The sequence below is a fragment of the Myotis lucifugus genome, unplaced genomic scaffold (genome assembly GCF_000147115.1).
Source record: "Myotis lucifugus unplaced genomic scaffold, Myoluc2.0 scaffold_350, whole genome shotgun sequence".
Classification (NCBI taxonomy): Eukaryota; Metazoa; Chordata; class Mammalia; order Chiroptera; family Vespertilionidae; genus Myotis; species Myotis lucifugus.
The window spans coordinates 477331-494247 of NW_005871398.1; the positions used below are offsets into that span (position 1 = coordinate 477331).

Here is a 16917-nt window from a genome sequence, read left to right on the forward strand (position 1 = left end):
GCCCTGTTTATTGATGATGGCTAGGTTTGTGGTACGTGTGTGTGTGGAGGGGGGCCAATTATGAGCTTGCAGTGACATTATTTTGGTTCTAGGATGAAAACTTTATTCAGACAGGAAATGGCGTACCACCCCGACTCTTGAATATTAACAAGAGAAAAAAACATTTTCCTATGCTTTGAAAATCTTCTCTAATCCCTCTAATTTACCCACATAACAACAATCAACAATTACTATTGCTATATAGGTAATTCTCTAGTACAATTTTCCACTACAGTTTTAACTACTTTTTTCCTGCAACCACCCCCCCACCAAAGAAAAAACCCAAAAAACAAAATCACAACATTTTAAAAACATAAAAGAGAAATGTATTTTTCTATCTGAAACATCACTTTGCTCACTTTACTTTCAACATTAATTATCATGGTTATTTTTCCATTTGGAACATCATTTTCTTCTTTTTTTCTATTCAGATATAGCAAGTATAGCAATGGGAAATCATACGAGAGTGACAGTGTTTATCCTAGCAGGTTTGACTGATGACCCACACTGGAAAGTTGTGTTATTCATCTTCCTGCTTCTCATTTACATTCTAAGCATCACTGGCAATCTGATCATCATCACACTCACCCTGGTGGATAGTCACCTCAAGACCCCCATGTATTTTTTCCTTCGGAATTTTTCCTTTTTAGAAATTTCCTATACTAGTACATGCATTCCTAAATTTTTGCTTACTGTGGCAACAGGGGACAAAACCATTTCCTATAATTGTTGTGCCACTCAGTTGTTTTTTGCCTTCCTTTTTGGATCATCTGAATTTTACTTGCTGGCTGCTATGTCCTATGACCGCTATGTTGCCATCTGTAAGCCCCTGCATTACACAGTCATCATGAACCGTAAAATCTGCACACAGCTTGTCCTCAGTTGTTGGCTGGCTGGATTTTTTGTCATCTTTCCACCACTCATCTTAGGCCTGGACCTTGACTTCTGTGCCTCAAATATTGTTGAGCATTTCTACTGTGACTCTACTCCTCTTATGCAGATCTCCTGCACAGACACACAGACTCTTGAGCTGATGGGATTCATCTCTGCTTTGGTGACACTTTTGATCACGTTGATAATGGTGATAATATCATATACCTATATTGCCTTGACCATTTTAAAATTCCCTTCAACTAGTCAGAGGAAAAAAGCTTTTTCGACATGTTCTTCTCACATGATTGTGATATCCCTTTCTTATGGCAGCTGTATTTTCATGTATGTTAATCCATCAGTCAAACAAAAGGTATCTTTTTCCAAGGGAATTTCTGTGCTCAATACTTCAGTTGCGCCACTTTTGAACCCTTTCATCTACACTTTACGGAACCAACAAGTGAAAAAAGGCTTTATGATTATGATCCACAGGGTTATTTTTTTCACAAAGAAATGAATGTCCTATTGGACTGTCTATATAAAAGAAATGAACAAAGGAACCCTTCATAATAACAGTATATCTAATAGTATCTTCCAGTTCATAGTTTCTCCTTCTTTTCCCGTTCTTTTCTAGGATGTTTACCTTTATCTCTTTGAAGCTTTATTTTCATAGATATCGTTCTACATTAATTTTCTTTATTTTCTTCAATAGAGATATTTTTTTCTGATCTCATTTTCTTTTCCTCTGGATATGTAAATGAAATTGAGCTAAATTTCTAATCTGTCTTTTTCTATCTTTCAATTCCAATTAGTCAAGACTATGAAGTATTATTTAATTTGAATTATGTTTTATGTACCATGCAATGCAAAGTTTGTTACTCTACTTTATTTGTGATCAATGGTAACTTATTTAAAACTAATATTCATTTATATTTTCTGTAATACTACTGATTTCTTGGTGCACATTCTATTTAAAATAATGAAAAGGAAACTGTAACAGATTTGCAATAGTGTTGATGCTCATCTTTGAAAATGTTTGTTAATTAAAAATATGATTGTTATTTTACAGTATATTTTATAAAAACTAGTTATTCGTAAGAAATATTTGAAAAATAGCAAAGAAATAAATAATACAGGCAGGAAGAAAACCACATATAGTATATAATTGAGTAGGCAATTATATAAATTTATGTAGCATTTGTAGAATGAACAGGAACTTAGGATATATTTACGTCATGTATATGATTTCAGGGAAAATGGTTACTTAAACAATTTATCGTATTTTTCATCATAATTTTGTTTTATATCCATTTTGATAAAGTAGATTTAATAATTCTAAAACATTATCAAACTTTTAGAAATTTTAAGAGCAAGGAAATGAGAAAAAAATATGTATGTATAATTTGAGCCAAACTAATAAAAATAAAACCTGAGTTTCTGTTACTATTCTGATTTTGATTCTGTTATATGTCAATCAGGATGAGTTAAGCGAACTCATCCAGATTGACATATAACAGGTAATTCATCACTGAGCTATTCTGAAATGCTTTACTTAATATGCATTTCAATATCTGCCCTCTATAAGTTATTTACCTTAGAGGATGTTTGTGACTTTTAATAAGGATCACCAATATTTTTTAAGGTGAAATCATCTTGGCATGTGATTAGAGTCTGTAAAACATACAGATAATTCTCCCATAAGTGTAAGTTCTAGGCAGAAATGTGGTTTATTTTTGAATATCTCAAATGTAAGTTCCTATGTTTTAGAATATATTGATAATCTTTAGTGCTCTCTATTTTCCAACATGGCATAATCACTATAATCAGATTGTCTAAAAAATCTCTAATTTTAAGTTAGCCAGTCATAATTTGAAAATTTTAGTTATGCTTGTCCTTTTTTCTTATTTAATTCACTGGAATTTTTCATTATTCTTGATATTATTTATTAAACATTGAAGTCTGTATTCCATTGTGATCAAAATACTTGAAATATTCCATTCCTAATAAATATATTTTCTTGCTTGTTTAGAAATCTGATTTTGAAAAGTATCATCTTGCCTACATTTAGCTTTTATTGCCCTCACCACCTTTTACTTCACATTCTCTTCACAGCAATCTTTTACTGGTTTATAAGCCACCAATTCAGTAACCTTTTAAACAGTGCCTTTCAAGATTAGTCATCTTTTTACTGTCATAGTAATGAATATTAGCATTGCTTAAAACAATTGATCACTGCCTTTATAGTTAATAGAATTTTTTGGATTAAATGAGATATTATTGTGTGGTTTTCTGTGATTATATGGAAGGTGTTTTCATTTGTTTTGTTAATCCTCACCCAAGGTTATTTTTCCATTGATTTCGTAGAAAGGGTGGAAGGGGCGGGGGCAGAGAGAGAGAAACATCAATGTGAGAGAGACACATTGATTGGTTGCCTCCCCCTGAACGCACCCCGTCCAGGGCTGGGGATCTACTTGCAACCAGGTATGTGCCATTGGCCAGAATCGAACCCACACCCTTCAGTCCATGGGCCAACGCTCTGTCCACTGAGCCAAACTGGCTAGGGCTGGAGGTTTCTCTCTCTCTCTCTCTCTCTCTCTCTCTCTCTCTCTCTCTATATATATATATATATATATATAATATATATTATATATCTCTATCTATCTCTATCTCTATCTCTATCTCTATCTCTATCTCTATCTCTATCTATCTCTCTCTCTTTTTTGCTGATTCCTCCTTTACTTGATTCCTGAATATTAGAATCCCCAATGCTCTTCTCTTTATTATCTTTATAATTCACTTACTTTCCCTAATGATGGATCACATCTAATTCCAATAGTGTGTATGGGAGTGTGTAAAATGGCTGAAAATCTTCTGAAAGTATTGAGAAATGACAAAACATAAGTTGAAGAAACTGAGAGAACACAAAAAGAGGAAAACAACTAGGCACAACCATTTAAAGCTGAAAAAAATAACAAGGCAAAAAGAAAATCTTGAAGGCATGCAAGGGGAAAAACATACTTACGACATATAGACATGAATAACAATTAGTTCTGACTTCTCATCAGAAGCAATGCAAGCAAAAAAGGTATGTAGTCACAACCTAGAATTCTACATTCAAAGATGAAAGAGAAGTAAATACTCATTAAAACCAAGGGAATGCATTGTCAAGAAACCTACCTTACAAGAAATGTTAAAGGATTTCCTATTGACCAAAACAAAATATTTTAAATAAAAAAATTAAATTTTCTCTATGAAGTGAAGAGCTTCAAAACTGGAATAAGGGGAAGTAAAACATAATCCTTTTTTCTCATTTTAATTGCTCTAAAAGAAAAGTGACTAAGGCAATGATGGTAATGTTTATTGTAAAGGAAAACAGATTTGAATAATCTTATTTATTGTTTTGGTCAAGGATGTCTGCCTGTACCTGTGTGCCAGATTAAATCAAATCCTATTTGTGGGAATAAGTCATTATCCAGAGCCTTTAACATTTGTATAGTTTTGAGTATACAGTAAAAAAGTCACAAGCATGCCAAGGGAGTTTCAAATGACAAAAAACCATGAAAATAACAGAAATAGAAAGAGACTCAAGAAGATATACATGTATTTAGCACAGTCTGTAAAAACAACTAGAACATCATTTTTATAAAAGAGTTATAAATTAATGATCTTAAATAATTGGTATTGAGAATTCAGGAAATATTCATACAATAATTGACAGCAAAAGAGAAGATTATGAACTGGAAAAATGGTTAGGAGAAATATCCAGAATTATTTTTATAAAAAGTACACAGAATATATATTCTTTACTATGGGATTTAGTAAAATAAAATCAGTCACAGCACACAAAGAACAGAGAAACATAGAACAATAGGTTTAGTTGAAAAGATAATTATTAAGAATTTTCAAAACTAATTAAATATATCAGAACACATATGTAATAACACAAAATAAAAAATCTAGAATTCAATATTCAAATAAAATGTTTATAATAAATAAAGATGTGTAGCTCAAAAGTGTGTTGTAAACAGTTCTGTCATTAAAGAAAAATATCAGTTAGAAGGTAGCACAGAGATGCAAGAAGGGCAATTGTAAAAATTAGATAAAATTAATGATATTGATTTAATAATAATGGTGTAAGAAGATAATAGGTTCAGGAAGATTTTGAGACATATAGAATTGAAGTGCACAACAACAATAACATAAGTGGTAAGAAGAGATAAATTAAGCTAAAATATTCTAAGGTTTTTTATTCTAATAATCTGAAAACTAATTAAGGTAAGAATGTATGCTGTCATCTCTAGGGTAATGTCTGAAAGAATAATTAAATATAACAATCAATAGAGGTAAAATGGAATAATAAAAGTTTATTATCCCAAATTATGGCATGTAAAAATGAATATAAGGAATAAAAATAGGTCAATAAAATGGATACAAAGTAATAAGGTAGATATCAGTAATTATATTGAATTTACATGGATGAAAAATTTTTCAAGCTAATTTTCACTTGAATTATAAAATTATATAATGATTAATTTGGATATGCTTTTAATATAAAAAAAACAGAACGGAAAAGTATGTAACATGAACATATTCACCATAAAACATAAGTTCTAGCTAGACTAATGGCAGATACAGTAGATTTTACTGAAAAAGGCATTAGTATTGATAAAGTGGGATCTTTCATAAACAGAACTAATCCATATGAAATATCACTATCTGAAATAAGCATATGCTGCCTGTATTAATCAGGGTACTCCAGAGAACCAGAACCAATATGAAACTTATTACAAGGAATTGTCCCACTTAATGATGGAGGCTAAGAAATCCCACAATCTGCTATGCAAGCTGGAGACCCAGGAAAGTATTGATATAATTCTGAAATCCAGGGAACTGATGGTGTAAGTCCCAGATGAGGGCAGGAACAGAGAGCAAATACCACCCCACCCCTCTGCCATTTTGTTCTATTTGGGTTTTTCAGGGATTGGATGATATTCACCCTCATTTGGGACAGGGCAATCTGTTTTATTCAGGCAGAGAATCAAATGCTAATCATACCTGAAAACACTCTCACAGAAATAATATGTAATATGCATATCCTATACCCTAGTCAAATCCTATATAATAAAAGGATAATATGCAAATCTATTTAACAGGGACAGTGGCAGGAGCTTCTCCCGCCTCTGCTGCAGCACTAAGGATGTCTGACTGATGGCTTAGGCCCATTGGGAGCTGGCCTAAGGCATCAGTCGGACATCACCTGAGGGCTCCCAGACTGTGAGAGGGTGCAGGCTGGGCTGAGGAAGCCCTCTCCCTGAGTGCGTGAATTTTGTGCACCGGGCCACTAGTTGATACATAAAATTAACCATCTCAAGTCTAGACCTTGTCAATTTGACTCTCATAAACATTTTCTTAAACCTTACTTAGTCTCCAAATAAAGAATATAACAAAGTCATAATTTCATATAACATAATAGTCAATCCTGTATACAATAAAAAACACACTAACCCCAGCTAGCTCAGGGCATTTCTTCTAAGTGTTTGGAGCACAAGTAATCTTGATCAATAAAACTTAATTATCCTAAGTTTCAGCTAATTATATACATGCTCAGATTTATTATACTCTATCCAAATACAGTCATATGTCACTTACAGACAGAATACATTGTGAAAATGCATTACATGATTTCATCAATATATGAACATCATAGAATGCACTTATAAAACCTTGATAGCATAGCCTATGACACACCTAAGATATATGGTACAGTCTACTGCTCCTAAACTACAAATTTGTACAGCATGTTACTGAACTCTATAAGCAATTGTAGCATAATAATAAGTTTTGTGTATTTAAAAATCTAAGTATAGGAAAAAGTACAGTGAACATACAGCATCTACACTAATAAAAGAGAAACATGGTAATTAGCGTACGACCGCTACCCTTCCCATTAGCTAATCAGCATATCCTTATGCAAATTAACTGTCAGCCAATATGGTGGCCGGCAGCCATGCACTGAAGCGAACAGGGAGGCTTGCTTGCTCCAGTGATGGCGAACTCCAACGTTCCCCGCCTGACTTGCCGGCCTCTCAGCTGCAACTCTAAGCAACTATGTTGCAAATATAGAAGCTAAACAAAACCCCAGAAACCTGCTTTCAGTCAGCCGGGCTTCAGCCAGCCAGACCACAACATTGTATCAAATACAGAAGGTAAAGGCCAGAAACTTGCTTTCAGCAGCGAGGCCTCAGAGCTAAAGCTGGCCCAGAATAGAAAAAAAAAGAAAAGGAAAAAAGGAGCAGTTGGGAGCTTCATTCACCCGCCAGCCTGAAAATGGCCCTCAGCCCCTCACCCAGACTGGCCAGGCACCCCAGTGGGGACCGCCACCCTGATCCAGGACACCCTTCAGGTTAAACCAGCCAGCCCCCACCCGTGCACCAGGCCTCTATTCTAAATAGTAAAAGGGTAATATGCCTCCCAGCACCGGGATCAGCGTGACGGGGCAGCGTCCAAACCCCCTGATCGCCCTGCGGCTCTGTGTGTGACAGGGGGCAGGGCCACAACCTCCCTATCTGCCCTGCTCTGTTCGTGACAGGGGAAGGCGCCCCAACCCCCTGATCAGCCCTGCTCTGTGCCTGATAGGGGGGAGCTTCCCAATCCCCTGATTGCCCTGTGGCTCTGTGTGTGACAGAGTGCGGCGCTCCAACCCCCTCCCCCACGGGCCCTGCTCTGTGTGTGACAGAGTAGAGCCATAACATCCCCATTGGCCCTGCCCTGAGTGTGACAGGGTGCAGTGCCCCAAAACCCTGATCCGCCCTGCTCTGTGTGTGATTTTCCTGTTTCTATTTTTCAACTTCATCTTGAGCCTGACGGGGAACTTAATTATCATCCTCCTCACCATGCTGGATCCCCGTCTCAAGACTCCAATGTATTTCTTCCTCCGAAACTTCTCCTTCTTAGAGATTTCATTCACAACCATCTGCATTCCACGATTCTTAATAAGCATTCTGACTGGAGACAAAACAATTTCCTACAGTGCTTGTGCAACTCAATTGTTCTTTTTCATTTTATTAGGAGTTACAGAATTTTACCTTCTGGCTGCCATGTCCTATGACCGCTATGTTGCCATCTGCAAACCGCTGCATTACCCCATCGTTATGAACAGCAAAGTGTGCTGTCAGCTTGTACTCAGCTCTTGGATATCTGGATTCCTAATCATATTTCCCCCTTTGGTCTTGGGACTCAAGCTGGATTTCTGTGCCTCCAAAATGATTGATCACTTCCTCTGTGACACTTCTCCCTTATTGCAGATCTCTTGTACAGACACGCATTTCATAGAACTGATGGCCTTTGTCTTAGCTGTGGTGACACTTGTCATCACTTTGTTGTTAGTGGTCCTCTCCTACGTGTACATCATCAAAACCATTCTAAAATTCCCTTCTGCTCAACAGCGAAAAAAGGCCTTTTCCACCTGTTCCTCACACATGGTTGTTGTCTCTATTACTTATGGGAGTTGCATCTTTATGTACATGAAACCTTCAGCAAGGGAACGGGTGTCTTTAACTAAAGGCGTAGCTGTGCTCAATACCTCTGTTGCTCCCTTACTGAACCCCTTTATTTACACTCTGAGGAACCAGCAGGTGAAAGAAGCTCTCAAGGATATGCTTCAAAGGTTTTGTTACTTTGAAAGCAATGAGACAAAATTGGGGTGTAAGTAATATGTTGTTGAAACATGAATGGGAAAATTGAAAATTCTTTAATGGTAAACTGCCTTCTTCAACTCAGAATATTAAATTCCATCTTTGACTAGAAATATCTCTGCCCATAAATGATACTTTTATGTACTGAATGCTTTCAAAAACTAAAACTTGCTAGGTATATATGGTTAATTATTTCAACGTGTGTGCTAAGTGCTAAGCATTGCATGTGCTCTTAAGTGTTTTCTCAGCTAAAATGTGAGAGAAAACTCAAAATCTGATAATTATTACAGCATGTAATAATTACTATTGTGATGAAAAAAGAGAGAAATTAAATAATTTTAAGGTCAAGGTAGCCTTTCAAAAAATTATCAGTTATGCTGAAACTTGAAAGATGAATAAAGAAAGGAAAGGTTCAAGGGTTCAGTAATCAGAGCTATAAAATGAGAAAAGGAACTGAGATTCTAACAAATAAGTTTCAACTGGAGAGTTACAATGATTAAGCATACAGTATTTGTGACATTATTATTGTTTAGAGTATAAATAATTGACCTCCAAGCCTTGCTTAAAGTTGCCTATATGGCCTGGCCAGCATGGCTCAGTAGTTGAGCATCGACCTATGAACCAGGAGGTCATGGTTCAATTCCCTGTTAAGGTACATGCCTGGGTTGTGGGCTTGATCCTAGGTGTGGGGCGGATAGGAGGCAGCCCATCTGTGACTCTCTTTCATCACTGGTGTTTCTATCTCTATCCCTTCTGCTCTACTATATATATATATAAATTTAAAGTGGCTTATTTTGCATTACAGTATTAGGTCTACAAATGATAGTAACCCATAAAAAATATATTTATAATTTATTTATATAAGGGGTTGGGAATCTTTTATATATTTTAAACTATTTGTAAATTAAAAATGCCAGATCCAGTCTGTTGGTATCAGTTTAATAAAATTTAATATATATATATATATATATATATATATATATATATATATAGCAAATATGCTAAGTGTCCTTCCCATTCTGTTTGTATCAATTTAATAAAATTTAATAAATATATTCAAATTGACAATCATACCCTTGCACAAGATGGCTGCCCTCATGTGGTCAAAAGATGGCTGCCACAAGATGGCTTGCAGGGGATGGCTTGCAGGGGAGGGCAGTTGGGGGCGACTGGGCCTGCAGGAGAGGGAAGTTTTGGGTAATCAGGCCAGTAGGGGAGGGCAGTTGGGGATGACTGGGCCTGCAAGGGAGGGCAGTTGGGGCCAATTGGTCTGGTGGGGCATCAGTTAGGCGTTGATCGGGCTGTCAGGGGAGCAGTTAGGCATCGATCCAGCTGGCAGGCAGAAGAGGTTAGGGGCAATCAGGCAGGCAGATGAGCAATTGGGAGCCAGCAGTCCCGGATTGTGAGGGGGATGTCCAACTGCTTGTTTATTGGGCCTAAACCTGCAGTTAGACATCCCCCAAGGGGTCCTGAATTAGAGAGGGTGCAGGCCTGGCTGAGGGAACCCACCCCATTCACGAATTTTGTGCACTGGGCCTCTAGTCTATATATATATAAAAGGCAAATATGCTAAGTGTCCCTTCCCACCTTCCAACTGGTCGTTCTGCTGTGCATTGACCACTAAGGGGCAGACTCTCAAAGCACCAGCTTAATAATGCTCACAAACAGCACCATGGACCTGGCACCCACAAAGCAACACTTGGCTTCCCCAAAGTGGGACACAGGCTCCACCACCACCCCAGAGTGACAGCACACCAAGTCGCAGCTGAAGCTTCCAAGAACCCATGGCGCAAAATGCGGCCCACAGCCCAGCCCTGCTCAGAAATGGTGGCTATGGGTGCCAGGTAATGACCTCACGTAGCAACGTTGGGCTTTCTCTCCCTAGCAACAGGCCATCTACACTAATAAAAGAGAAACATTGGCCACACCCACCAGCCAATCAGGAGCAAGTATGCAAATTAACCCAACCAAGATGGCGGTAGCCACGGAGCTGGAGGGAGCACGAGGCTTGGGTTGCCCCCAGTGATGAAGGAAGCCAAGCTTCCCGCCCACCCTGGCCAGCCCTGGGCTCTGCATAAGGCTACAAAGTTTCAATTATAGAAGATAAATAAATCTCAGATACCTGCTTCCCTCCACTCAAGGAGGCGCTGAAAAACAAACAAAAAAAAGAGGTGGGGCTGGGAGGTTGGGTTGCCGGGGGCTGTGGCCAGCCTGCAAACAGCCCTCAGCCCCTCACCCAGGCTGGCCACACACCCCCAGGGGGGACCCTCACCACATGGGGGCATGGTTGGCCTGCAAACCACCATAGGCCCCTCTCCCAGGCCGGTCCGCGCCCCAAGGGAACCCCCACCCTGATCTGGGACACCCTTCAGGGCAAACCAGCTGGCCCCCACCTGTGCACCAGGCCACTATCTATACTAATAAAAGGGTAATACGCTAATTAGACTGGGAGACCTTCCAGGAGACCGTCCAGAGGTTCTTCTGGACAAAGTCATGGTGGCGGGCCGAGGTAGAGGGGGTTAGAGGCCAAGCGGGAAGGGCAGTTGTGGGTGATCAAGCTAGTGGGGGGCGGAGCTGTTGGAGTAAGCAGACGAGTAGGGGGGCCAGTTGGGGGCAAGCAGGCTGGCAGGGGAAGCAGGTGGGGGTGAGCACTTTCATGGGGGGAAGTTGGGGGTGATCAGGTTGGCGAGGGGCATTTGGGGGTGAGCAGACTGGTGGTGGGAGGCATTTGGGGGCAAGCAGGCCAGCAGGCAGAGTGGTTAGGGGCAATCAGGCAGGCAGGCAGGCAGGTGAGCGGTTAGGAGCCAGCAGTCTCGGATTGTGAGAGGGATGTCTGACTGCCGGTTTAGGCCTGATCCCTGTAAACCGGCAGTAGGACATTCTTTGAGGGGTCCCAGATTGGAGAGTGTGCAGGCCGGGCTGAGGAACACCCCCTCCCCTGTGCACAAATTTCGTGCAATAGGCCACTAGTATACTATAATCTGAGTGGTCAGATTCTTATGACCACCTGACGTTTGTAGGCAAATTAGCCGTATACTGCATTGTATGGGATATGGAAGCCAAAGGCCTGTTTGAACACCTTTGCTGTCTACATTTACCAAGATAAAATGTCTCCAATTTGCACAGGAACACAAGGATTGCACAGTTGAGCATTGGAAAAAATTATGTGGTCCGATGAATCACATTTCCAGTTGCATCATGCAGATGGCAGAGTGAGAATTTGGAGGAAACAGCATGAAAGCATGCACCCTACATGCATGAGTACAACCCTTCAAGCTGGTGGGGGCAGTGTTATGGTCTGGGGCATGTTTTCCTGGCCTGATTTGGGCCCTTTAATTCGTGTGGAACAATGTCTGAATAGCACAACATACCTACGTAAGTATCGTTGCTGATCAAGTTCATCCTATCATGTTGATGACGTATCCCAATGGAGATGGCTTCTTCCAACAAGACAATGCACCATGCCATGGTGCTCGTATTGTGCAGGAGTGGTTTCAAGAACATGAGGGAGAGGTTACCTTGCTTAGGTGGCCCCCACAATCACCAGATCTCAATCCAGTTGAGCATTTGTGGGACAAAGTTAAAAGAGCCATCAGGCAGCTGGTTCCACAACCATCAAATCTCACAGAACTGGACAGTGCTATTCATCAGGCATGGTGTCAGATTCCTTGCATGACCTTTCAACATCTCGTGGAGTCAATGTCAAGAAGAATCGCCACAGTATTGAAGGCAAAAGCTGGGCCAATGAAGTACTGATGAGGTGGTCATAATTGAGGGACATATATATAATTTCTGAAAAATAATTTTCAACAACATTCTTGAAAGTTAAGGAAAGACTAGTCCAAATATATCCCATGACCACCCATGTTTATCCCATGTTTAAAGGTTGTTAAATCGCGTTGTTTAGCCATATCTTCAGAAAAAAATCACTTTTACTGTCGTGGTAAACAACCTGCTTCCCTATTTAGAATGGTCTGGCCCTCTAGCAACTTCAGGGCAAAATTATAGCTAATTTGCCTACAAATGGTCATAAGAATCAGGCCACTCAGTATATATGCATTTTGTATACATATATGTGTATGTGTATATCTATCTCTATTTTCTATCCACTAGAGGCCTGGTGCATGAAATTCATTCACGGTGGGGAGGGTCCCTCAGCCTGACTTGTGCCCTCTCATAATTCGGGACCCCTCGGGCCTAAGCCAGCAGTTGGACATCCATCTCATAATCCAGGACTGCTTGCCCCTAACCATTCACCTGCCTGTGTCATACCAACCAGTCATTCCATTTGTTCCGGTCATTCCACCATAATGGTCGCTTAGGCTTTTATATATATAGATATCTATGTGTGTGTGTGTGTGTGTGTGTGTGTGTGTGTGTGTGTGTGTATCTTTCTGTACATATTTTATATATGTATAAATTAAGTGTGTGTGTGTGTGTGTGTGTGTGTGTGTGTGAATCTGTCCTCTGTGAAGGCCTGAATATGTTGTTCCCAGTAACAATGAGTGCATGTGGCTCCTATATCTGGGCTTTAAAATAACTTTTCACTATAAAAAAACAGGATTCCTTGAAGAAATGGCTGATAACAAAGTTGATGCAGAAAAGGTACAAGATGAGCCTGAAGCACTTTGTGATGCCAGGAAATAAAGAAGTCCTCAAAACTTGATGAATTGTATCAAAAGGAAAAGGGACCAATCTTGAAGGGACCTACACTGGCCAAATCTGCTGCAATTGAGAAAAAGTAAATAATGAATAAAAATGGAAACCATGAGTCTATACTGATATAAAATAATCTATAAAGCTGATGTTTTACAAATATTGAGATATTGATATAGAATTAAAAGTATCTATACAAAGTACTTATTAATTACAAAGATACAAATGTAGCTTTATGGTAGACAATTCTGTAATAGTCACGTTAACCTAGAAATAAAAGAAAACAGCATCAATAATGAGGAAAAAAATGAAATTGTGTGATCCTTGATGGGATTTCATGAGAAGACATCATTACTTCTGTGAGAATCCTATCAAAAATTAATGAATTGAATATAATCATGCAGAAACTTCAGATCAAAATTGAGGGACATATATATAATTTCTGAAAAATAATTTTCAACAACATTCTTGAAAGTTAAGGAAAGACTAGTCCAAATTAAAAGACACTAAAAATATGACAATTACATAAAATGTAATTCTAAACTGTATTCTTTTTACTATGAAGAAAATTCTAGACAATTGGTGAAACTTAAATGGAGAATTACATGTTAATAGTGTATGCTAATGTTTTGGTAATGATGATTGCATTGTACTTATCTGGTAGAATATCCCTTTTGTCATAAATACATGCTATTGTATTGAGTAGCAGATGGAGCACCAAATAGTTCAAGGATAAAAGATCCTCATTGGGTATTTGTTGTTATTTTTCTTTATGTTTTATATTGTTTCAAAAATAATGAGGAAACAGGGAAACATTTAAGTCCTGCCTCCCCTTACCCCAATTTTGGGGGTGGGTCACAACCAAGTTAATGCAATCCTAACACATAGAATAATGGAAATGAGAGAAGCTCTTTTTAGGGTAAATTTTCTTACCAATAGAATTGGCCATATTGTCCCAGTGGAAATCCTGAAATTCGTGTTTGCATTAAGTATAGAGTTTAAATTATTTCTAGTTCTCTTTTGGGATAATGTTCTTCAGTTTTATAGTTAAAGCAATTCACAGTGGTTTTTATTTCCTTCTTTCTTTGTTTTCTCATCTCTCTCTCTTTTTCTCATAATTGGTATGTCCTGACACTAGTCTCCAGAGGGCATTTCTTTTTCTTTCCTCTTTTATTTCAATTAATCCCTTGGTGTATTTTATAAGCAAAATGATAAAACTGTGGCTTTTATTGGTGTTCAATTGGAAGCAATAATTCTTTATTACCTATTTGGGTTCCTTTCATTTGCGATATTTCCCAGAACATCTAGAGCATCACCTTTTCATTTAGAATTTTTATGGGGATTTTTAAAATTTTAAATATATAAGGTAAAAACAAAAAAAGAATCTTATTTGGCATAAAAGAAGATTCTAATGGAATTATCTAGAATGTCTGGGCCCTGTGATTTTGATGAGTGTAAATGAAGGTGGAAGGCATTAGCAAATGTATATAATTTTTAGATTGCATTGTCTGTTTCAAATTCTTCTCCAGAAAAGCATTGAAATTAAATTTCCTCTTGAAATGATTGAATATTTTGTAATATTATAAGAGAGAGATATTTAATTTATTTTGACTCTTGATTTTACCACATTTCCATGAGAGAATTATATCAATATACACTACCAAGGTAAGTCACTTATAATTTGGAATAATTATCTTGATCATATATGAAAGCAATTCTATAAGTATGAGTAAAGTAATGTCTACTAACTTTTGAATTATTATATATTTTTCTATTTTAATATAGATTGAATAGTCAAAGCCTCCTGGTTAAATGAAACTGATGAGAAGAATGATACATTTGAAATTACAGAAAAATAATAATTACATGAAATTAGATAAAGGAAAAATGGAAAAGAACCACATTGGGACAAAGTAATTAATAGATATTGTAATATTTCAATCATATAGAGGATATGTAACTTTATTCTTTCTATATGTTCCACATATTTAAAAAGTGTTTTTGATGAAGTAAGGAATTTTGAATAAACATTGCAAATTGACACTGATATAGCTGTTTAGATTACTATACTTTTTCAACAATTTATGAAATATACCTAGAGAATACATGTCAAATAATGCTCACATTTTCTCTATTTAGAACATTTAAAAAATTAAACTTATCTGAAAATGATTAGCTAAAATTTATTTTTCACGTTCAAATGGGGAAAAGAAGTAGCATTGTAAACAGGTAACTGGTTTAAATGGAACAGTCAATTAGAGGCTGCTTAGGTTATCTATGCTATAATTTTCTATATCATCTCTCTTGTCAAATTGAATCAACCTTTTAAACTTGTTTACATTTCTGAATTTTTTTTGATGTCTGTAGTTTTCTTAAATTCCTGTTTTTTCCCACTTTTATAGCTGTTTTTCTATGTCTATTTAATAGGATTCAAATCTGAAATGAATAATCAGTCAAGCATAGAGTTCATTCTCCTGGGACTTACTGATGACCCTCAACTGCAAATTGTGATTTTTATATTTCTCTTTCTAAACTATATGTTTAGTGTGATGGGGAACTTATCCATAATCCTCCTTACCTTGCTGGATTCCCGTCTCAAGACTCCTATGTATTTTTTTCTGCGAAATTTCTCCTTCTTGGAGGTTTCATTGACAACAATCTGTATTCCCAGATTCCTGATGACCGTAGTGACTAAAAACAAAATTATTTCCTACAATAGTTGTGCATCTCAGTTATTCTTTTTCCTCTTATTGGGAGTTACAGAATTTTACTTACTGGCTGCCATGTCTTATGATCGTTATGTAGCAATCTGCAAACCCCTACATTACCTGGTTATTATGAGCAACAAAGTGTGCTACCAACTTGTATTCAGTTCATGGGCAGCTGGCTTTCTGATTACCTTTCCACCATTGGTCTTGGGACTGAAACTGGAATTCTGTGCTTCCAAAGTCATTGATCATTTCATATGTGACACGTCCCCTCTGCTGCAGATTTCTTGCACAGACACTGGTCTCCTAGAATTACTTTCCTTTGTCTCAGCTGTTGTAACACTCCTGGTCACATTGCTGTTAGTGATTCTTTCCTATGCATATATTATCAAAACTATTCTAAGCATCCCCTCTGCTCAGAAAAGAACAAAGGCTTTTTCCACTTGTTCTTCTCATATGATTGTAGTCACCCTTACTTATGGTAGCTGTATCTTTATTTACATGAAGCCATCAGCAAAGGAAAGAGTGACTTTATCCAAAGGTGTAGCTGTTATCTATACCTCAGTTGCCCCTTTATTAAATCCTTTCATTTACACCCTAAGGAACCAGCAAGTGAAACAAGCCTTCAAGGATACACTCCAAAAGATTTCCTTTTTGTTCAAAAAATGAGGGAAAATTTGGAGGGAAGGGTAAATAAAAATTTTACAAGTTTACTTAATCTGTCCTTCAGTGAGTTAGCCCTCTCATAACATTTTAACCTTTTAGCACAATGCGCCTTTTCCTTCCTATTGCTCTCTATGATTAGCATTCCTTTCTGTGCTAGAGTAAAAGTCACCTCTTCAAGTTATCAACACAAATATTATATTTTATTTACTCTATAAGACATGGTAGTGGTCTCCTCAAAACTACTTTATTTACATATTAATCATAGGACATTTCATAGACAGGAA

General features: G+C 37.6%; 3 protein-coding genes across 3 annotated transcripts; all 3 read left to right on the forward strand.

Moving 5' to 3' along the window:
• The first annotated feature begins 487 nt into the window (after positions 1-487).
• Positions 488-1426, forward strand: LOC106699257 (olfactory receptor 6C75-like). Its single transcript, XM_014466661.1, has one exon. The coding sequence runs from the start codon at positions 488-490 to the stop codon at positions 1424-1426; it is 939 nt and encodes a 312-aa protein (XP_014322147.1).
• A 6310-nt stretch (positions 1427-7736) lies between these two features.
• LOC102430670 (olfactory receptor 6C6-like) lies at positions 7737-8621 on the forward strand (the record flags this gene model as incomplete). The annotated part of the gene is made up of 1 exon (XM_014466656.1): positions 7737-8621. A coding segment is annotated over one exon (885 nt), but the record flags the coding sequence as incomplete, so codon positions are not given.
• A 7079-nt stretch (positions 8622-15700) lies between these two features.
• LOC102430995 (olfactory receptor 6C6-like) lies at positions 15701-16636 on the forward strand. Its single transcript, XM_006101311.1, has one exon. The coding sequence runs from the start codon at positions 15701-15703 to the stop codon at positions 16634-16636; it is 936 nt and encodes a 311-aa protein (XP_006101373.1).
• Positions 16637-16917: the final 281 nt, after the last annotated feature.

What these genes read in the sequence shown, in the direction of transcription:
- LOC106699257 (XM_014466661.1), top strand. Translation starts at nt 488, where the DNA reads ATGGGAAATCATACGAGAGTGACAGTGTTTATCCTAGCAGGTTTGACT.
- LOC102430995 (XM_006101311.1), top strand. Translation starts at nt 15,701, where the DNA reads ATGAATAATCAGTCAAGCATAGAGTTCATTCTCCTGGGACTTACTGAT.